This window comes from Montipora capricornis, chromosome 10 (assembly GCF_036669925.1).
Source record: "Montipora capricornis isolate CH-2021 chromosome 10, ASM3666992v2, whole genome shotgun sequence".
NCBI lineage: Eukaryota > Metazoa > Cnidaria > Anthozoa > Scleractinia > Acroporidae > Montipora > Montipora capricornis.
The window spans coordinates 46,340,818-46,363,317 of NC_090892.1; the positions used below are offsets into that span (position 1 = coordinate 46,340,818).

The 22,500-nt window shown below is 40.7% G+C and overlaps 1 protein-coding gene across 1 annotated transcript in view; it reads right to left on the bottom strand.

The window, feature by feature from the left end:
• The window catches only part of LOC138019771 (pre-mRNA-splicing factor ATP-dependent RNA helicase DHX16-like), a 28,114-nt gene that overhangs the window by 4,991 nt on the left and 623 nt on the right, over positions 1–22,500 (bottom strand). Inside the window, exons 1-20 of the mRNA XM_068866647.1 lie at positions 22,367–22,500; positions 20,835–20,891; positions 20,185–20,556; positions 19,298–19,381; positions 18,566–18,613; positions 17,572–17,637; positions 16,977–17,045; positions 16,776–16,886; positions 15,124–15,177; positions 14,145–14,206; positions 12,719–12,860; positions 12,499–12,567; positions 11,466–11,717; positions 10,832–10,972; positions 10,180–10,293; positions 9,474–9,641; positions 8,885–8,952; positions 7,701–8,025; positions 6,669–6,746; positions 4,759–4,857 (exon numbers count right to left, since the gene is read on the bottom strand). The exon at positions 22,367–22,500 is cut by the window's right edge and continues 623 nt beyond it. Coding sequence (XP_068722748.1) covers positions 4,759–4,857; positions 6,669–6,746; positions 7,701–8,025; positions 8,885–8,952; positions 9,474–9,641; positions 10,180–10,293; positions 10,832–10,972; positions 11,466–11,717; positions 12,499–12,567; positions 12,719–12,860; positions 14,145–14,206; positions 15,124–15,177; positions 16,776–16,886; positions 16,977–17,045; positions 17,572–17,637; positions 18,566–18,613; positions 19,298–19,381; positions 20,185–20,556; positions 20,835–20,891; positions 22,367–22,500 — 2,513 coding nt within the window. The remainder of the gene's footprint in view (positions 1–4,758; positions 4,858–6,668; positions 6,747–7,700; positions 8,026–8,884; positions 8,953–9,473; positions 9,642–10,179; positions 10,294–10,831; positions 10,973–11,465; positions 11,718–12,498; positions 12,568–12,718; positions 12,861–14,144; positions 14,207–15,123; positions 15,178–16,775; positions 16,887–16,976; positions 17,046–17,571; positions 17,638–18,565; positions 18,614–19,297; positions 19,382–20,184; positions 20,557–20,834; positions 20,892–22,366) is intronic.

Consider the following 22,500-nt stretch of genomic DNA (forward strand, 5'->3'; position numbering starts at 1 on the left):
TCCCTATCTTCTTCCTTTAAGCGGACCTGCAAAAACATCTTCTCTATATCACCCATGATACCGATATGACCTTTTCGAAAGCGCAGGAGGACCCCAACCAAATCAGGCTGCAATACAGGGCCGGCTTCTAAGCAGCTATTAAGAGAGAGACCATTACTATCTCTCGCAGACGCATCAAACACAACCCTTGTCTTAGTTGTCTGCTTATCTTCTCTGATGACTGCATGATGTGGAAGATAGAACACAGGACGCCCATCTGTTGGTGCAATTTGATCACAAGGTACTTCTTCTGAAACTCCATCGTCGATGTACTTAAGAATCGCCTCCCTGTAGGACCTGGCTTTGGCTGGCTCTTGAAGCAGCTTCTTTTCTAGATTGAACAGCCTATTTTCTGCTTGCTTGTAGTTATCTTTCAATACTACTTGATCTTCCTTCCATGGTAAGGAGACTTCATATCGACCATCTTTGTATGTTAATGTGTCCCTAAACTTCTTTAACACCATGGCTTCACTGGGGTTAGTAGAAGGTGGACTTTCAGTAGGTTTGATGCCAATAGACTCCAAGTTCCAGAATTTCTGAAGTGTTTCATTCAATTGTTCCTCAATGCCAATTTGAATGTTCATAGACACAGTACATTCTTGGCCATGACCGCCTGTTGGTCCACAGAAGACCCAACCTAGTGACGTGCGAACTGCAACTGGTTCATTGGAACCTCCTCGTACAATGTCTCTTGTCACAAAGGAATAATAAAAGTCCAAGCCAATGAGTACATCAATCTCCCGTTCACCTCGGGGGAATTCTTCAGGAAATGTTATGCCTTGAAGATGAAGCCATTTTGCTGGATGAATGTCCACAGCCTCAGCTGGACGGCAAATAACTGGCGCAGTAAGTGCTTCAATACATTGCAGCTTTCCAGGCTTATCAACAGGTGCTACAGTAAAAGCAATTCTCTTTCGCAGCGTCTGCTTGTCTGACTTTCCACCAAATCCAGACACAGCAATTCTAACATTCTTTCCATCTAGGCCAAGCTCTTGCGCAATACTTTGTCTAACAAATGAAGTCTGTGAACCGGGATCAAGAAAACATTGAACAACTTTCGAGCAACCATGGGATCCACGCATAACAGCTGGCACAGTTTGAAGAATAACTTTGCCGCCACCACTAGACACCATTGAACTTGCTACTACATGTGAAGCTGCTGTAGAAGGAGGAGCTTGAGATAAGGATGCTCTCTCCGGGGATGTTTGTGACGAGGGTGGTGTCGCTGAAGACCCAGAACTGACCGAATCCACATGAAGGAGGCTATGGTGTTTACCTCGACAGTGCTTACATGGTGGTTTTTCACAACTTTGAGCCACGTGACCAGCTTCTAAGCAACGAAAACAAAGACCTTTGGACAATGCCATCCTGAATCTATCTTTCACTGCCAATGACAGAAAATTAACGCATGACCACACGTGGTGATTCTTCCGACAAACACAGCACTGTTTGACTTGCATAGAAGCACATAGTGCAGAAGCAGACGATCTTCGTGGTGAACTAGACTTGAAATTCACCTGGCTTACACACTTTGCAGTGTTTTCCTTTGCAGAGACCTTGAACTCCAGAGAGGGAGACTGGGAAGACTCTTTGGCTCGTACTACTTGTTCTAAGAAAGCAAACAATGTTTTCACTTTCACACAGTCCTCTTTCGCTTTCCAATTACCAAGTTCAAGTTCCCACCTTTCAACAACTCTTTTTGGCAGCTTGTCCACAATTAGGGGTACAAGAACCGGAGCTAAAGTTTCAGAATTGAATTTCTCACCCATGGATTCAACAGACCGAACATGCCCAACCACTTGATCATAGAATTTACGCATAGACAATGCATCATCAGAGTTTAAACGCGGTAAATGAATTAGGGATCTTATATGTGCATCGAGGATCAATCTTGGATGACCAAACCTTTCTTTCAGGGCTTCCAAAACTGGCTGGTAATTCTCTTGTACCACTGCAAATCCCTTCACTGCTTCGGCAGCTGGACCCTTTAATGATCTCATCAAGTATTCTAATTTCTGTACCTCTGCTAAGGCTGAATTATCAACCAGGGAGACCTTGATCGACTGGTAATAAGGTTGCCAACATAAAACGTTTCCATCAAAGGTAGGCAGATCAATCTTCGGTAGCTTAACTTGTACCTGAGGGCATGACTGCGGGGTTACGGTTGCACTACTATCCGTTTTCATCTCAGAGACAGATTTACATTCCAGATACTTCGTCATTTTAGACATGTATTCAATAACACGCAATTCATAGTCATTATGACTGCTACACTCTGTGTCGATTTGTTCGTCTTCTAACAGAGTACACATTGTGGCTTGCACATCTTGTAAATCGCTCCATTTACTAGCAATATTATCTTTCAAAACCTGAATCATAGCATGATTATCCTGCACTGATAGCGCTTCTTCGACAGACTTCAAAGTGTCCGTTACGGACTTTCTCAAGAACTTTCGTTTCTTCTTAATAGCTTCCAACTCTTCAGACATTTCGACTAACCTTGAATGATCACAATGTTCTTATAGTCCACCAGAGCTTCCACAAATTCATCAAGGTAGTCGTGCAAGGTAACAGCGCCAATCGCTCCAAATGCGAAGACCAACTCTTCATCCAAATCTGTCAGAATCTCTCCGGCTCGAAGGACCATGTATTCAACGATTTATTCTCCAAACGCAACAAGGATTACAATTTCTACGCGACACAACGAATTCAACATAAACTCACGAGCACATGGAAAATTTTATGCGGGGTGTCCCGAGCCCCTGCATCACTGGGACCCAGGGTCCTCAAACCCGACAAAAATAGAAACTTTCAGTTCCGAACAATGGTTGTGAAAATCTGATACCTCATGCGTTCGTTTAACTTTACAGTGGACGTGCACAAAGGTATGAAAATTAAGTCGCCACTTCTCCACTTTAATATTCCGAACGAAACTTAGAAAAACTTGATTAACCAACAAGCAGGAGGGAGTAAGCTGACTATTTACAAAGCGTACTGCTGTTTCGTTAGAGCGAGTTTCAATCGAGTGTTGTAAAACCAATACCACAGTAATTTCTTTGGCCAATCAAAAAGGACGGAGACAATCCAGTAAACCAATCAAAAATTGAAGTAATTACATGTAGCCGACACAAAGCGCGGGAAAATGTGCACGCGCAAGCCACGATTGGTTTTGCTTTCACTTCTGATTGGTTGAAAAAATGGCGCGAGAACTTTGAACCAATCACTGAGTGAAGTAATGCAAAACCAAAGCAATTCGCTAATTACTTTCGACACTCAATTGAAAACCGCTCTATGGGGAAACAAAGACGAATCGTTGAACGTCCCGACCAGTGGACCAAGCTGCGTGCGTTTCATTGTGGTCAGTGAAATGTGAACAGAAAAAAAATTAATAAAGAAAAATCCGTTTTCGAGTGGAAGAGGAGGCAGCTTGAATTTACTCAGTATCTTATTACGCACAGATTTGTGAGAAGCACAACTGAATGGTTCCCAAACCAAGTAGTCCGCTATTCATACACTTCCGACTCTTCTGTAAAGACTTGTGGTTACTAAGGGGTGCAAAAATGGACTTCACCCGTGGGTGCACATATTTAGGAACTGGCCTGGAGTAGATACTAAGGAGCTTAAAGCAAGAATAAAGTTTACGAAGGATACGAAACCTTCATCTGAAAAACTCGCCAACTTGTTCTGGACGTAAATTGTCTAGCAACTAGCCAGGAATTTAACTGGTATGACTAGCGTGGATCTATACAGGCAAACGTCACTCAAGGTGCTCACACGTAACCTCAAATCTAGACATTTCACATCCTTGTTTGGAAGAGAACGGCCACGAAATGTACTTAAAGGTAAAACACACGTGAAGCACGTGTAGAACTACTGTGTTACCCACAAAACCCATTGTTTTGTGAAATTTAACTCCTAAAGTTCCCTATAGGGAAGTTATCTGTTTACAAACATTGTTATTGTCATTCAAATGTACCAACCACAGGGAAAAAAAGACTCAATGTTTCGACAGCCAATGAGGCTCTGGTTGGCACATTAATGACAATAGGTGACGTCAATGATATCTTCGTTATTCTCGGTGCAAACCGAATCACAATTACGTGTCTATCGGCCTGGTGTCCCTCCCACTTCGTTCCAATGATACTACGAAAACCACCATCTGTGGAATGGGCCCGAATTACTGAGTCACTGCCCCGCCCACTTTCGCTTGTAAATAGTTCAAATTCTTGATAGGTGTTGTATTCGACGCTGCTTTTCAGGCCAGGAAACCTTTCTTGCACACGAAGTAACAGCGAGTCCATGGTTGCACTTGCAACCTCTTCGCTGGAAAAGAACAATTTTATCCATTTTCCTCCGGGACTCGTGATTTTGAAAACGTATCTTCCATTGTTGTGGTTGTTCCGGTACACCTTGACGGCGAAAGCTGGTTACTGCTCACACAGTGGGAAACGAATTTCATCAAAATGTTTAACTGAAGTGGGTGGGGCAGTCACTCAGTAATTCGGCCCCATTCCACAGATGGTGGTTTTCGTAGTAGGATGCATCTGTGCGAAATTACAAGTCTTGTGAGTAGCCAATATGTGGCCTTGTCACACAAGGGATATTGCACAACACCTAAAGGAGCGTTGCGTGAAATTCAAATTCGCCACGAAAAGCGTATTAGGTAACACCCAAAAACGAGTTGCGTAAAAATTCGAATGACAAGCGCGTGTGACCAACCTGTCTCATGAACTCCTTCGTTGTAAACACAAGCTCGTGGTAAATTACCCATCTAGGTTGCTCCTGGAATAAACTACTGTTGGGGTGAATCATAACTGTCTGCAAGGAAATGAAACGATAATTCCATGAAAACTATAATCTCGGTCCCAAAGCATACTCGCCACCTCTCCTTCGAAGATACTGTCGAGATTTTTTCACGAGTATAATCATTACCCAGGGCTAAGTCCACGTTAATCGCTATTTAATACGGACGACAGACAAGCAGTGCAACGAAGGAGTCAGAAAAAGCAAAACCATTTGCATGTTTGCTCAAACGGAATCGATTGGGATAAGGTGACAGTAACGAGCGGGAGGTCTTGTCAAACAATGCTTACACAAACGAATGATTTTCCTATTACTGCGACTTGTTTTGCATCTAAAATGGGTGTTAACTGTCCTCGAATTAAATTGGCCTGAATGGCGTTGACAGGAGGAAAGAAAAGCGAAAAACGTAATATTGTCTTATGCTCACGTCGTCTACATAACCTCAAATCTGGTAGATTAAACCGCAAGGACGAAGGCAACGACTAACAGTTAGGATTGACGAGGAAAATATAATGGGTCAGTACGCCCTATACGTGCTTTACAGTTTGAAACATTTCCTTTCCCGTTCTCGGTCTCAAAGCGAAATGAATCAGTAGACCAAATTTTAGGTTATGTGGAGGACGTGAAAATCCGACGATTAAAGTTTCAATTTCCTCTCCAAACATCCACACCATTCATACCAGTTTTAATCCTGAAATGTTAATACACACTTTCAAGCCGAACGACTTGGGAGGAATTGCGAAACTGTTACAACAAAGGTTAATTATATATTCACATAACGTTCTCGTGCCGTCGTCGTCCTTGAGAAAGCTCCATAAAGGCCTGTTTCAACGGTTTCAGCATTTGCTTCAACATGCATTCAACACTTTGTTGAACCAAATGTTCGGTGCGTTTGAACAGGTCGTCCAACATTGTTGAAAGCGTAAAAAAATGTTGAAAGCTTGTTGAAAGCGTGTTGAATCAAGTTTAAATCGGTTTAAACATTCAACATAGATTCAACTTTTCCTTTGTTCTCGAAAATGTTGAATGGTGTTGAAGCCGTCGGATTACTCTGTTAAACAGGAAGACCTTAGACAGCAATGACCAGAACCAGGTTGCTGATCAGCGGTTTTCGTTAAAACAATGGTTTGCTGGGGGTGTTCAGTCTCGCGGGCTCAGAAAACCTGGTTGTGGTCATTGCTATTTAAGGTTTTTCTGTTCAACAATAGGACATTTGCATGACGCCATTTGACTACAAGTCCCAGAATCCTTCCGGTTTTGCTTGCCTCATGCTAATTAGAGCTATTGTTATTTTTACCCTGCTGGGAATACAAAATTTAACTAACAAAAGAAAAACAAAATGAATTCTGGTAGTTGTGGTCAAACGACGTTATCGTGAAAGTTGCCTACTGTAGAACACACGCATGCTCACATCAGGCCGCAAAAGTCAATATGACGTTGTTTATCTGGACGAGAGAGACTGGTTTCCAGGTCTTAGTTCCTCGCAATGAAATTTTGTGAAAGTATTGGTTCTTTTTTTGGTGCAATGCGGGAACCGTTTGAACGGCCTCCGCACAACTTTGTTTTTGCGTACAACAATTGCCCAACATCTGTTCAACGTTTGTTCAATGACTGTTGAAACCGTTTAAACGGGCTTAAGTGGTCATTTCACATCGTCGTCATGACGACAACGGCAAAAAATGTACCAAAATGCGAAACGCACGCGTGACTTCCTTTCCGCAGAAAAGCCCTGGAACGAGGTCCCTGATGAGAACTCCTTTAAACAGTGTTACAACGGCATCTACCCACTACGGACCTCGCACTTCAACGCATAAGAAACCACTGACCTGCTGATGTTTGACTGTCCTGTACTGCCCGCTTTTGCTTAGCCTGGCCGTATGATAAAAATATCCCGCTGTGATGGCCTGATAAACAAATGGTATACTCAAACGAAGGGAAAGAGAAAAGAGCGTATTCAATGGTACACCAAACAACGCAGAAACTACACATGATCATTTGCCTACTTAATGAACAAACACAAAAAATGGCAAGGGTCTCATGTACATACACACCAACCATAACTCTAAAAAAAATGACCATTTTAAATCAGCTTCTAGAACTAACTATTGCTATAGCAATAAGATAAACGAACGTTTAGTCCTAATCACTGAAATGGGTACTCAGACTTAATCTGTAAAATGAGAGTTTAACCTAAGGGACTCGTGGTGGGTATATCCATGAGATCTTTCCCCAAAAAATAGATTCCACTGTGCCACGCCATTCGTCTCAGGGCAAAGTGGAAGATTACAAATGGACTCGAAATGGTGCACGACCAAAGTGTATCAGATCTTATGTAATGTTATTATTGAACAAACCCTTGAAAACTTGCATTTCTTTACTTCGAGGAACGATCAGTGGAAATTATAATGACATAGGTGGTTTGCAAGCAATCTCTGGAGGTGCAGATAGTAACGATGAAATGTACAGATGCTGGATTAACATAAGAAGTTAATGAGAGATCTATTGTCTGTGTCATCCATAATGACCAGTGGCCATGGCGTAACGTGAAAACCACCCATTACTGAGTTGAGTCGTACTTAGTTTGAAAATGAGAATGTAACCACGTATGGATAACGAGGCTGGAGGTATATAGTTTTCTTCAAAACCCTTACTCTTGTTCTTGAGTCAATGTCGAGCAACAAGATTTTATTTTTTGATAGAGCATCTTTAGTTGGCACCTTGCAGTGACGTTTTATGAAAAAATTATACATCACAAAAGCAGTTCAGTCTGTCAAATCGAGCTCACTACCAGTCTTGCTAGGTCACGGATATCACAACTGTACAATGGCCAGTGCAATCAACAAGCTCTATCATACTACCTTTCTAATAGGCACCGAGTCGTGTGGATTGGATGTAACCTCAATCTCAACTCTCTCCATTAGTCCCTCAAGCTGTTCCCTAACATCACGTGCTCTTTTCATGGAGCGATGTTGAATGAAATTCTCAAAGCACCACTGAGTTGAGTATCCAGTCTCTGCCCACTGGTCGTAAACGTTAAGTAACGTTAGATGGTCACCTCCGGAACGGAAGAAATTCACGCGCGCGTTATCAGCGTGGACGACTTTATCCTTGGGGCGGTAAAAGATGGCGTTGTTCACGGACAGCATGGCTGTAATCGTGAGAATTTGCTCAACGCATTTGTATCTATAAAGAAAAGGAACGTTCATATTTGGCTATTATTTACCCGGATTCTAAAAGGATACCGTCTCATAAACACGCAGCACTGGCGCAGTGGCGAGAGCCCTCGCCTCCTACCACTGTGGCCCGCATTCAATTCCCAGACTCAGCATCATATGGGGTTGAGTCTGTTGGTTCTCTACTCTGCTTCAAGAGGTTTTCTCAGGGTACTCCGGTTTTCTCCTCTCCTCAAAACCAACATGTCATTTAACTTGACTTCAATGTCCCCAATTTATATGTTGTGCCCTAGCGCTAGAAGACTTGACACTCAAAATAAGTACATTATTTATTATTATTGATAAAAGGAGAGTTATCTCGGCTTTGTTAATGATCATTCGACAATCAAACCTTCAATGCACAAAAAGCCTACTAAGATTGGTGTAGGAAAAGACCGCTAAAGAGTAATCCGTCTAAAGTACTTCATTATTTTGAGCTTGTTTGTCTTTCTAGCTTTTCACAACCTCAGTAACCAAGGAAGAAATTTTACGAGGTTAGTCCTTGTTCTCGGCTTGGATAATAAGCAAATTCGATGTGAAAGGCCCGTACGGGCGTGACGCTTTTTATTTTTTTGTCGAGTCTTCGTGCTTAATGAGAGTCCACTAATCCTTCTCAAAATTTTTTTTAGAAAGGTCGCCATGAAACCGTTTTAATAACATCGCCAAGGCCTACAAATTTAGCGATAGCTTTATCTGAAAGGAACAAGGTGCTTAAATCGTCAATCGCACATCAGTTTTACCTTGCTTTTACCAAATTTTATATTTAGGCATAAGAAAGAAGCAAAGGTAACCATCGATTAAGGAATGAAGTTGAAGACGGCATAACTTACTTTTCTGAAGCAATTAACATTTTTGACATCATTGGTTCAACTGGAAACTCAGCCATGCGACGTCCAAGCTATAAACATAAAGAGAAAGCAGCTCACTGGAAACTTTTATTCCAAGAAGACCAGGCCCCGCTATCCACCGGATAAATCACTATCCATTGGATAGCGCAATTGGTTTCGCTATTACTTAGAAACTGGATCGTGATTTATCCGGCATATAGAGCTATCCACCTTTTGAAAAACTGGGCCAGAAGTTCCAAATTAAAAACCCTTTGCAAAAATCCGAACATTAAAAGTAATAATAATATGTTCTTTGGTCTTAGGTCTTAATAATATCATTCCGAGTTAAGGTAAGGACGTACCATTTCCAAATGCTAATTAACCCCCCCCCCCCCCCCTTCACCTCGGCTTGTTTCCCCCACCCACCCACCCCCCAACCTATACACCTAAAAAATATACCTTTAAGGACACATGTACTACCGTGAATATTAACCAAGCTAGTTGTAAAATGTCACAATTCGCTTCATAAGAAGTCAACAAGTCGTAAATTGGCACAACTTTTCACAATTCCCAGAGGGGGAGCATCAATTACCTTGGTAAGTTCTCCGTGATGATTCAGTCCTCCTAAAGCATAGAGCTGCTCAAGTGCAATAATCAAGGTTTCAGCCGGAGGGGGATCCATAAAATCAAAGTGAATCAAATCATTGATCCCCAAGCTCTTGAGAAGAAGCACAACATTTCCTAAGTTTGTTCTTTGGATCTGGAAAGATAACAAGACGTAAAATTGGGCTATAAAAAAACAAACAAACAAGAATCTTGTTTCGTTTTCACAGCAAGGAGCGGATGATTTTGAACATTATGAAAATTTCGTCAAACCTCGATCCAGGTCTTTTCTTGGTCGAGAATGAGGCTCTCGCAACCGTGTTCCCAGACTCTTTTTATCTCCAAGGCGATAAAATCATGGGAGCGAGGCTGACGCGCCCTGCAATTTACTCATAAGAAACTAGGGCTCGATACCGCCACTTCCCGGCCATGCAAAAGACAACTATGATAACAACGCGGTCGGGTTTAGAGGTTAATGAGATGGGATCAAAATAGGTCGCATTATCAAGTGCTAATCTCTCACTCAATTTCTTAATTCACGGTGCTCTTCTGTCCTGTTCTGGTAATCAGTTCACACATTCAAAAGTTTCAAAGGCCCGATGCTTGAGAAAGGAGTCAGGTTGTAGGACACCTAAGTAAGTTAACAAATTCGTCGACATCACCAATCAAAACAAAAAATTGAAAATCCAAAATACCTCGGGTATAGTGTTCTCCTCCAACTCGTTTTTGTAAGCCCACGCTGTGTACAACCTAAAACACTTGCCCGCAGCCACGCGACCAGCACGTCCTGAACGCTGATTCGCTGATGCCTAAGAAAATGAACACTTGAATTAATGCAGAACTTTACAAGGCTTCACTGCTGCTGATGTGTACCATGTTTCTACATGAATAAGAGGCTACATGTAGCCTGCATTTTGTCCGAGATTTTTTAAGTCGACCTTTTAACCCAAGGTCACCAATTTATCAAACATCTGGGTCGTGGGTCACGTACAGTATTGCAGTGTTAAATCGTGTAATAATAATATGACTTGAAGTTAAGAAACAATGTGCATGAATGCATTTCGGGCTCTTAATTAACTAAATCTTGGTCAGTGCTAAGAACAGTGACAACATCAACAACAACACTTGAGGAATCAAGGCATTTGTTCATGAACGCGTTTCTTAATCTTTCTGCTTTAATTTTGCGAAGTTTATATTCATATATTCATGTCGTCTTCTTCGAAATAAATCTATCTCTAGACACGATTAATATTTAAGTTTAGGAGATGGACAAGATGGCACTTCGTGACACATTTCATCACGCATTTATTAACTCAGTTGCGAGCCCGGACTATTTCTATTGATTACCTTCGAGACGGGTGTGACTACCAGAGACTCCATTCCTGTGCGAGGATTGTAGCTCTTTTGTTTACAGAACCCCGGATCAATAACATAAATGATACCATCAATTGTCAGTGATGTCTCAGCAATGTTGGTGGCCAAAATAACCTAACAAATGTAATCACATAACACAATTGGCTAATGGCAAGAAGAGCCGAGAACATTCAGGAGAGGGATGGATAATAAGATGCACCTTGGGAAGACAACATTCGGCCGTTCATTGACAAACTCTTTTCCCCTCAGCACTTTTTTAGTTTTGGCTTTCTGTATTTTTATTTCATTTGTGTTACCTTAGCTACATGTACATGCAGGCATCAAGTGATCTTCTTTGTTTGTTTGTTTGTTTGTTCATTCTACAACGATGACAAACTCTCTCCAGACTATACTTAGTTACTGGCTATGTTGAGCGTCACCGAAAAGCTCCTCCCCCCACCCCCCTCCCCTCCCATGATTTCGTGCACGAGCCATAAACCACCTTAAAGCGTCTCTCCCAGTCTCGCACTCAACCCCTACGCTCGCACTCAACCTCTACGCTCGCACTTAACCTTACAAGTACGCGACGCGAATATTACATGCAAAAATTTGATGTTACCGCACTAACCTTTCTGGCCCCAGGAGGAGTAGGCTCAAATATCTTGGCTTGCAAATCCGACGGCAGGTTAGCATAGATGGGTAAAATAATAAGCTCTTTGATCTTCGATCCCAGTTTGCGCGTCCTCTCTTGCAAGAGTTCCTGGGAAGCCTCGATTTCTTCTTGGCCGGTTAAAAACACAAGGATGTCACCTATAGGCTGCGTAACGTGAATCTGTAATACCGTAACTACAACAGCTTCCAGATAATCTGCTTCAGGAGCCTGGGAAGAAATCAATTCGAACCACTTTAAGTGGGGCACATACTATCAGAAGTCTAAAAGAGTAAATCAATGCAAGAGACTTACAGTGAAACACTTCGTTGTTAATCGTCAATGGGGAACCTCATAGGTGCAAAAGGGTTAAAGAACAGGCCCTTAAGAGTTTTAAATGCGCCTATAAGAGTTAACCCTGCGAGCAAAGGCCCTTCAATCTTTCTAGATAAGTCGGAAAGCGGAAGGGAAGATCGAGGGGCCTCCGCTCGCAGAGTAGTCGGAGTTCAACCTACGACCTCTCTCAATGTTCAACCAAATCCTTGACGTGAACTCATTGAAAAAAGGTAAAAAGGTAAAGGTCTTTATTTTAACGAGGGTAACACGCGACAGTCATCTACAGTTACTGAAAAACTTGTGGCCCTAGGGGCGCACCATTTACTCTCCCTTCCTCCGTCAATGCTCTGTTTTACGGGTATTCAAAGCTACAGCTACACGGAGCAGAGGAAAGACGAAACAGACGTCGATCGAATGAGACGGGGATCGCGCACCAACCGACTGAGCTACGGCCTTTCTCTGTAAAACACAAAGCCCAACGCTTTTCTCAACTTGTACAGCGATGTTTCTCGTGACGTCACCCATTGTTATCAATATGCCAACCAGAAGCTAATTGGTTGTTGAAACAATGACTTATTCTGTTCCGTGGCTGGCAAATTTGAATATGAAAAGAAATGTGACGTCAATGTTTGTAAACAAGAAATATCGCTATAGCAATCATATCATTGATACTCGCCTTAGTGTAATAGATGTTCACTGGAAAGCGTCGACCAGGAATTCTAAAGATGGGCGCATCATCAAAGAACTAGGAAAAAACAGCAAACTTTAACCCAGATAAAGGCGAAACATGAGAAATTGAAAACGTATTCAAAGAGAAATTGGCTGGCAAAAATAGTCTAAAAGATGACTTGACATCTTAAAGTCAAGATATATGCGACGTTTTATTTACAAAATACCTGAGAAAACTTGTCTGCGTCCAGTGTTGCACTTGATATGAGGAGTTTCAGGTCTTTTCTGAAACGAGCGATGTCTTTCACCAAACCGAACAACACGTCTGTGTGTAAAGTACGCTCATGAGCTTCATCAATAATAAGTACACTGAAAATCACGACAACAACATTTTCAGCTTTAGCACGGTATACGAATTTTTGCGGTGAAGGCCTTTACAAGCGCACAGTTTCAGTGAGAGGAGTATACCATGCACAAAAAAGGAAATGCGTTTCACTTTTTATTGGCTATGACGCTTGGTCAATTTTCATAGGGAGTTCTTAAGAAGGGACGTTTGCTGCTAAAACCAAAATTAAAACTTAGGAGCCCATGCTTTTTCTTGCTTTTTCGCAAAGGGCAATACCGGTATTGTAAGACCAAGCAATTCAATATTCAATTTTTCGTAATTTCGTAAGCCAGCAAGAGCTGTGAAACAAAACAATAAAGAAACAAACTTCACAAGTTGATGGAAAGCTAGTTTTAGTCGAGAGGTCTACCAAGAGGTAGATAAGAATAAGTTGAAGTCTGCGATTTCGACAGCTCCAAGTTGGAGAAACGAACGTCATTTCACCATTGTTTCGTTAGCAATGCAAACATGTAGCAACAGGTGAGGTTTAGTGGGAAAATAAGGCGCCCGTGCTTAGGAGCCTCCCTAAGCAGTATATACTCGAGTTTTAAACCTTCGCGTATCCTTAGAACCGTACAACCCTTCACAGGGTTTTCGACAGTTTTGTAAAGTAGCGGACATATTTCTGAAAGTGCCGGACGTGACATTTTTGGCCACTCAGAAACGCTGTTTGCAGTGTTCCTGGAACCCAAGACTCAGTTTCCCAGGCAAGGCTGGAGTTCACTCAAATTCTCTTTAAAAAGTAAGTACAAAATTATATAATAATAAAAAATAAAAGAAACCCCTCAAATATTGCAAAGTGCCGGACACGGAATGGGAAACCGGCCTCCAACGAAAACCCTGCCCTTCAGCGGAAGACTCACATTTACACCAATTTACATCAATTTGCACACATTGTTTTAATTTCTTTTTGCTATTTTTGTGTTCGATTGACAATAACTTTATTCTGATTGGCAATTCTAAACAGTGCGTGCAAAGCTGAAAAACTCGTGGCGCTCTAAAAATTGAAAGATACGCGCAAAGGTTGACTCATAGGATTTGTATGGGAGAGACAAGCTCCTAATCATGGACCCCAGGCAGAATGAATTTCTTTCGCCATTATGCACAGATGGCACAACTCTGAATTGAAGCAAAGGTGTTCTTTAATTTACTACACTTCATTTACGAACTAGTTTACATGGTCTTTAGTTTTGAATATTTCACTTGTTTAATTTTTTTTTTATTCAGTATACTCTGAAAAACGCACCCTCTGATATCTGAAAAATTACCTGTAGCCAGCAAGATCAGGTTCACTTAAGAACTCTCGTAGCAGCATTCCATCAGTCATATACTGTAGAATCAAAAAGACAGTACAATGTAAATGCTACTTAGGAGAAATTTGAATGATACTCGTACCACTGTCAGCCCAGCACAAGTGGAGGTCTGCATTCCTCTCAACTCATCAGGAATCCAGAAATCCAGAGACCTTTCAAAAAAACCTTCCAACCGACCAGACACCACACCCAAGCAATCAACCACTACTTGCAAAATCTTTGTTGACATGGAATTCATCTTTCTGTTTATTTTCTTTACCACAGGAGCATAGTTCGTGAACTTGCATCATGCATCCTCCAGAACTCCCTTCGCATCAAACCAGTGCAACCACTCTCCACATGCCCAACTTACGCCACCTGTTTCCCACACTTTCTACACTTTGGATTTGGATCTACATCCTCCTTTTCAATCATGGCCCGAAAAAAAACCTTCATCACAAAGCCTGCTCATGAGATACAAAAATACACCCCTCCATACTCATCCCCAAGTAGCAAGCTCTAAGCCACTGTCATGACTTCCCGTAAGCCACTCCACATATATCTCTCATAAACGTCCCATGCAACCCCCTTCTCCCAAAACCCCTCCTTCTTTACCTTCTCCATCCGATTCTTCTACTCGTTCTTCATTAATTATTAGCTAGCCAGCTTTTTGAGATTATTAGTCCCAAAGTTTCATTTATTTACCTAATTATTAATATATACGTACATATACATATTACAAAGTTTAGGAAGATTCTGTATTCCTACACGTAGTCTGAGTGGGCCACATCTTAAGCCCCAGCTTGTGTATTATCTTATTGCATACATAAGTTTTTACAACTGTCATAATAATAATAATAATAATAATAATAATAATAATAATAATAATAATAATAATGCATAATAATGCATAATAAACTTTATTGTTGACTCTTCTGTTTTTATAATGCTTCACCTTTATTATTGTGCGTTCTGAACAACAGTCCTCAAATCGGATGCTGTACCCAACCTACAAAAGAAGATAACAGAAACTGAAATTGAATGCATTGTTCACAAAAATAATATTGTTTTCCACAGCAATATTTCTTGTTTACAAACATTGATGTCACATTTCTTTTGATATTCAAATTTGTCCACCACGGAACAAAAGAAGTCATTGTTTCAACAGCCAATTAGGTTCTGGTTGGCATTTTAATAAAAACGGGTGATGTCACGATGCTCTACCGACATGTAATTCACACTTATTGGACGATCCAAGTATGTGTATGAGATGGTTGGTTTGCAGGAAGTGCATTTACTCTCTCATTAATTACATGTAGAAAAGTTAACATCTACGAAACAGTGAATAGACCAGAAATGCTATATGGAGCAAAGGTGTGGACAGTTAGACGGAATGAGGAGAGAATGCTTGAGACCACAGAAATGAAGATGCTGCAATGTATAATGGGGCTGACACTATGGGGTAAGAAAAGAAGTGACAATATTGGGAGAGAATTGAGACCTGACAGCGCATCATCAACAGAGTACAGATTGCAGGGTTGGGCTGGTATAGCTATTTGCAGAGCATGAGTAAGGAGAAGGTTGAGGTTGAGGGCAGCCAAGTGCAACGCAAGCGTTGGATCAAGAACACTAGGGAGGACATGAAGAACAAAAGACTTAGTGTTAGCGACACGCAGGATAGAAATAAATGGCAAGTACTTATACAGAACCCCTGACCTGGCTACATTGCAGGAAATAGGAGAAGAACAGGATGACTTTCATTAATTACATGTAGAAAATTTAGAGATTTGTACAACCATGCACCTCATTAGATGCATGACAATTTTGATAATCGTCACGAAGTGTCCACTTGATCTTCTCCCCAACTTCAACATCACTTGCACTGATAAATGCAGACAATTTCACAAAGTGCCCCAGTCCCCAACTAACGGTCCTCAAATGAAGATCAACAGCTGCATTTTATGCTTACCATTACACTTGCCTCATTGCTAGAAACAGGTACAGCAAACGCTTAGACTTAAGGGACGCTTCATGTTGGATATCAATATATTGGGCATGCATCTACAGTTATGACCACTTCTGGACATACTGTAAGTGACCACCTGAGATCTGCATAATAATATATGTGATTCATCAAGAATGTAGTTAACCCTTTAACTTCCAGTGGCAACTTACATGTATACATTTTACTCTTTCTAATGCCATACGATTTTACTCATCAATAGGTTAAAGGGTTAGTTGTAGGAAGGAATGTCAAGACATACATACATACATACATACATTCATACATACTTAATTGACTGCTCCCCATAGGGGCTTTTCAGGGCCAATGAAACACAATCAACGAAACAATAGAACACAACAACTTCAACTGTTAAGAATCCCAACTGGCCAGAGGCAAACCAGTTGGCTATTGACAAGTGCAGCTGGAAAGTTGAACCAGGGACTACCAGGAACAAATTCAAAGAGTGGTCAGAGCGGGTCTTGAACCCGGGATCTCCGGATCTCAAGGCAAGCGCCCTAACCACTTGGCCACACTGCCTCCTCATGACTCATTCAAAGAATCACCCCAGTTGCTTCCAGACCCAAAGATCCTGACCCACTCACCTCATTTCCCAGCTTTGTACCCATCTCTTCAGACACTCTTGCTGCCACACTCATGGCTGCCACTCGACGTGGCTGAGTGCAACCAATTTTCATCTTATTTTTTGTAAAACCCTGAGAACACAGTGCAAAGCAAATGAAGAATAATAAATTGAACTCCATACATTCTGACCAAAACTGCATTCAGTAGAAAAGCGTACATACTGCTTGATGGAGATACTGAGGAATCTGAGTGGTTTTGCCTGATCCAGTCTCTCCTTCAATAATGATAATCTAAAAACAAATGAGGCAGAGACAGGAAGTTTACAAAATGATTGATAACTTAAGGTGCATCTACCGGTAAGTTTTAACATGTATTTCTACAAGTCATGTAAAGATATGTCAAGGTTTGAAGTTATGTCTACAGAGATGTGTGCATGGGAAGTGGGGGATACAGGTGGAGGTATACTCACTCTTGATTCTGAAAAGATAAAGGAACATTATTACCAGGGACAAGGCGCAGGGACATAATGGTTAGTGCACTGGACTATTGACCACAAGGTCGTGGATTTGAGGCCTATAGTAGCTATGTTGCCATGTCGTCCTTTTGTTACCAGCGACAAACTGCTGGGTTAACCCTGCGATAAACTTACATCCCATCCGGGTGAAGAAGCAATACTCTCAATCGATTCATGCAGCAAAAACCAGATAAGCTTAGTGGCTCATGTGCAACTTGCCTTAACTTCACTTCTGTAGTAAGAACAACACATGCTCAACCATAAGGCATTATTTTATTACTGTCACTTGTACAGTCAAGTACCTGATGGTCTCTGATGGCTTGGATCAGTTCTCCTTTGTATGGATACACTGGCAAACTCTGTTGAGTCTTCGCATTAGCAAAAATCACAAAGAAAAGGTTGAAATAAGTTCTTGTTTGGCAGTGATATCAGTACTAATAAATAAATAAATAAATTTACTTTTCATTATTGAAAGGACTGCAGCAATGAATTTATTTCAGTTTCTCAGTCATGTATTTACATGTATGCCTTAATACCATGCAGCATACAGGAAAACTTTATTATCACTCAAACATGGTTATCTTTAAGTTAAGACCTTGAAACCTTGAATTGCCTTGGGCAGTTTTTAGTACTCCTTGACCATGCTATTGTAAAATTAGCATGACATAATTTAAATATTCTCTCGTATATTTGCCTTTGCCAGACAAGAGCGGCGACTCAATGGATTCCTTCGGTGCCTGCTGCACATCAGGTGGCAGGACAGAGTCACCAGCACCGAGGTCCTGGAGCGCACTGGCTCACTGAGCATGTCATCACTGCTCATTCAGCGACGCCTTCGATGGCTCGGCCATGCACATTGCATGGAGCCTGACCGCCTGCCAAGATAAATCCTTTATGGAGAACTGCTGGAGCGCGTCCGTCACGTGGGTCGGCTGCTGCTGCGCTACAAGGAGGTCATCAAGCGAGACTTGCGATCTGCACTAATCAACACCAGTGCATAGGAGGACATCACCAAACACCGAAATACATGGCAGCAAAGTGTCAAAGCGGGGGTTTCAAAGGCGGAAGCAAACGCTAGAGTCCAGGCTACATGCAAGAGAGCGGCGAGGAAAGAACACGCAGCCTCTGCGTGTGATTTCACAAGGCACGTCTGCGCCACCTGCAACAGACTGCCACTACAGGATCGGGCTGCCCAAATCCCCAGCACTAACCATCACCTCTTCGAAACAAGGATGCCACTATACTATAAGCCCTTGGAAAAGTAAAAGCAATTTTAAAATTCACATATTACAATACCTCTTCAATTGTCAATCTTTTCCTTTGGTACTCATTCATTTCTGGTTCCTGTTGGAATATCATACAATAGAAACTGATTCACTCATATCATGATGATCATACTTTCATTTAGCGTCAATAATTAAGTAGCGTGAGGTACAAGTTCATTATTTTAAAATCTTGAGAACAACACTCGGAAATGTGATCAGGAACCAATACTTGAAACACACTGGTCATATTTGTTGTTGCCCAAACACTATGTTGACGAAGAAGGTGCCGTTTGCGAAGTCGAAGCATCCATACCAATGGGGGCCTTGGATTAATATCACAAAACTATTAAATATCCCTGTTGAACAGGCAAACAGTTGTACATAAGATACATGTAAGGTTGGTTTCACTGCATTAGTTGATCATGTACTTGACAATGCAACTCTGTGGTGATAAGATTACCAATTGGAGGATTAAACTGGAACTGAAACACACTGATTGCACTCACTGAGTACAGTAAGCATGATTTTGGACTCAACTGAGGTATTTAGCACAGTTCACAAAACTGCTTTTTTCTGCGGGGGGATTGAATTCAACTTAACAGATTGATGTGGTCAGGAATTCTGAGCTAGGCATGAGAGATCATCTTATCTACATGTGATAGATGTCAATTTGAAGGTGTGAGACTCTTACAGCATACAATTAAGCTGGTAGGTAGAAGAGTCACATAAAATAAACAGAAAATAATTTTTGAGCAATCAGCACCTGTTTTCCCTTTGTTCCAGGGATCTGCTCAGCCATAACAAAATTTATTTGGTCTTCATCAACAACAAGGTCATAATCTTTGGCCTGGCAAAAGAAAAATATTATTAAAGTAGAAAATTTGAAATGATTTTCATTTATAAATTTAAACACAGTTTTAGTTTAGAATGATGTTTAATGTTTAGCCTAGTAAAATCAACAAAAATAAAGATGTAGGTTATTTACCATTAATTTTTTAAGGAAAATAAGTTGATCCAGTTAGTTCATTTAGGTGGGCAAAAACCTTCCAAGTTGAAAATTCTGGCACATGTCATTGTGCTCCTATAGGCCATTTGCAACATTATTTTTAACACACAACCTCCTTTTCATCACATTTTTTCGAAAAATGAAAAGTGCAGCTCAAAATAAATTCTGTGACCATACAGATTTCTACAAGTCTATAAGTTGTTAAAGGTGAAACATTAAAAAAAGGACACTTTACACTCCAGTAATTCCTCAATGATTCTCATATCAACAGTTGTATAATTTATTTTATAAATTTACATTTTCAAACTGCTATTATAAAAGTTTCCTCTTGAAATTTGAAAGTACAAAATCTCTTTCCTTGCTCATTTATTTATTTATGAGCCTCTGTGTGTAAATTTTCACCGCACTTGCGAAAAAGTTGCGTGTAGTTCTTTACACGCACTTAGGACTACATGTATATTAATTTTTCAGACTTCATGAAAAGCTTTTGGTCAGGCAGACGAAGATGCCTATTTCAAAACTGAAATATGACAAAATTATCAACTTTTCACAACTCAGCCATGCAAAAAATTAAAGTAATGTGATACACTTTTCCATGTAGATCACAAATACATATACACTGTACACGTACAGTGTAGGCATACCTTATTCTTATTCTTAGCATCTTTAGCACCAAATTTCATGACAGCATAATCAAGTTTATCTTCCTCCCATTTCTTCTGCTCATAATTAGGTCCTAGCTCCTCCAGTGTTGACTCATCATACTTGGCTGGCTTTTGATTCTCCTGCGGCATTTCATACCGTTGTACTTTTTCAAGTTCTCCAGCTTTAGCATGCTCCAGAGCCAAATTGTAAACCTTTTTCTTATATTCCCTGTCCTGTTTTTCCCTTTTAGTGAGCTGAGTACCTTCAAACAAATACTCGTCATCACGAATGTCCTCCTGAAGCATTTCAACTTTGTCTACCCTTCGTTTCTTGACATATTCACGACGGGACTTCTTTCTGAGATCAGGAATCTGGAAAAGAAAATGCTTGCTTTTAACTCATCTAAAGTAGATAAAAGAACATTTTGATTCACTTTTTGTCAGGTTGTGAAATGGCCTTATTTTGAACAATAAAGGCTTTAAAAGTTTTGCAGAGTTAGGCATGAAGATGAAAACACATTCAAAGTATCATTCTCTGAGATCATATAATTATAATAGTAAACAATTTATATTATTAAAACAAACATAGGCATAGTAGCCAAACATGAACTATCAACAACAGTAAAATAAGGACTGCTTTCTTTGCATACCATTTTTTTCCTATCCTCTTCATCCAACTTTAGTCTTTTTGCTGCCTCCTCAAAAGCCTTTTAGGATAAACAATAAAAATGCAAGGTGTTGTCACAAAACACAGGTTTATCATTCATCATGCCTTAATGTTAGACTGTTAGCAGTCCCTTCTAAGTCCATCAAACTGAAGAGCCAAGGGAAGAATGGGGATAGAGCAAGGAAGAGGGACTGCAGGCTTTTCTTTAACTGACGCGTTCAGAATTTGCTGGTGCAACGGGAACATCTGATTGGTTCATTGACAATGGACTGCTGTCAGGTTTTTTTGATGAATTTTTTTTTTCAAATGAAATGATATATGACATGAATCATATATTGAACTGTGGATATCAAATCAAGTGAAGCTGTGATATTCGCAGTTATGAATTCAAAGCAATTTCAGCAATTGCATAGAAGCCTGAAATATATGATATGAAATCATCGCTGCAATAATTATTATTGTATGTATCATTTCATTCGTTGATTCATTCATTACGGGAACATTAGAACCCACAAATGATCCAACCAGTATTGCAAGGTCATGGGTTCAAGCCTCAGGATTCTCTACGCAATTGCTAAAGTTGCGTTCATTACTGTGAGGATCATAGCTTCACTTAATTACTTCTTGTCAGACCGTGATTCAATTTTCACTGGGAGAAGATAAGCATGATTTGGTTTTTGCGGCAGTAGATTTTCGATCATTTATTCCTTCAAATAAGTGACATTGAACCCAAACAACTGCAGAAACTTCAGTCGAAGCTCTTCTACTGGGCAAGGATGCTACGGCTGTGCTACCAACAGAAGAGGGAGGGGGGTGGGGTGTGGATCTCGAATCACGGGTCCATTTTCCCTACATTCACAAATCACATAACTTTTTTTGGGGAATTCACATATCAAGTGGTTGGATACAGAACTGATTGAGATTATACAGCTTTCTTTGTGATGACTTTACTTCTTTGCATGACTACAGGAAAGAGATGGACTTACTTGACCCTGTCACAGGAAGGAAATAAAAAGTATGCTGATCAAATGGCAATTCTTTGCTTTTTGTTTGACTGTGATAAAGAATACATTACATAACAATGACAGAAAACCTATTTCAAACCATCTTGACAGACAAATTTCATGTATTCGTGTGTTCAGAACTTTATTCACAAACTACAACTTTAAAGGATCACAAGTCATGGTTAATATATTAATCACAAATCCTATTGATAGTCTATCTGAAAACATTAATGGAGTTAGTTGATGCTAAGTTACCTAGTACCAGGACTTCTTGGTAATGACAGGGACTGCTACCAAAGGGCGTCAGGTTGTCGCCCCATCGCCTTGTCGCCCCAAGTTACATCGCCCCAACTTAAGTCTAGGGTTAGGGTTAGCTAGGATCCGTAACCGGTTAGGGTTAGAGTTAGGGTTAGGTTGGGGCGACAAGGCGATGGGGCGACACAACCTACATTCCTACCAATGGCATCATTGGTTAGCTGTACAGATTACAAATAGCATTAAAATACTGTACCTTCTTATCTGATCTTTCCATTATACTTCTTGTCTTCTCTTTGTCCTTTTGCTTAAGCCTATCAGCAAATGCATCCCTTTCTTCCAGGTCTTTCCTTCTTTCCCTCTCTTCCTTTTCCCACTCGTCTGAGTCAC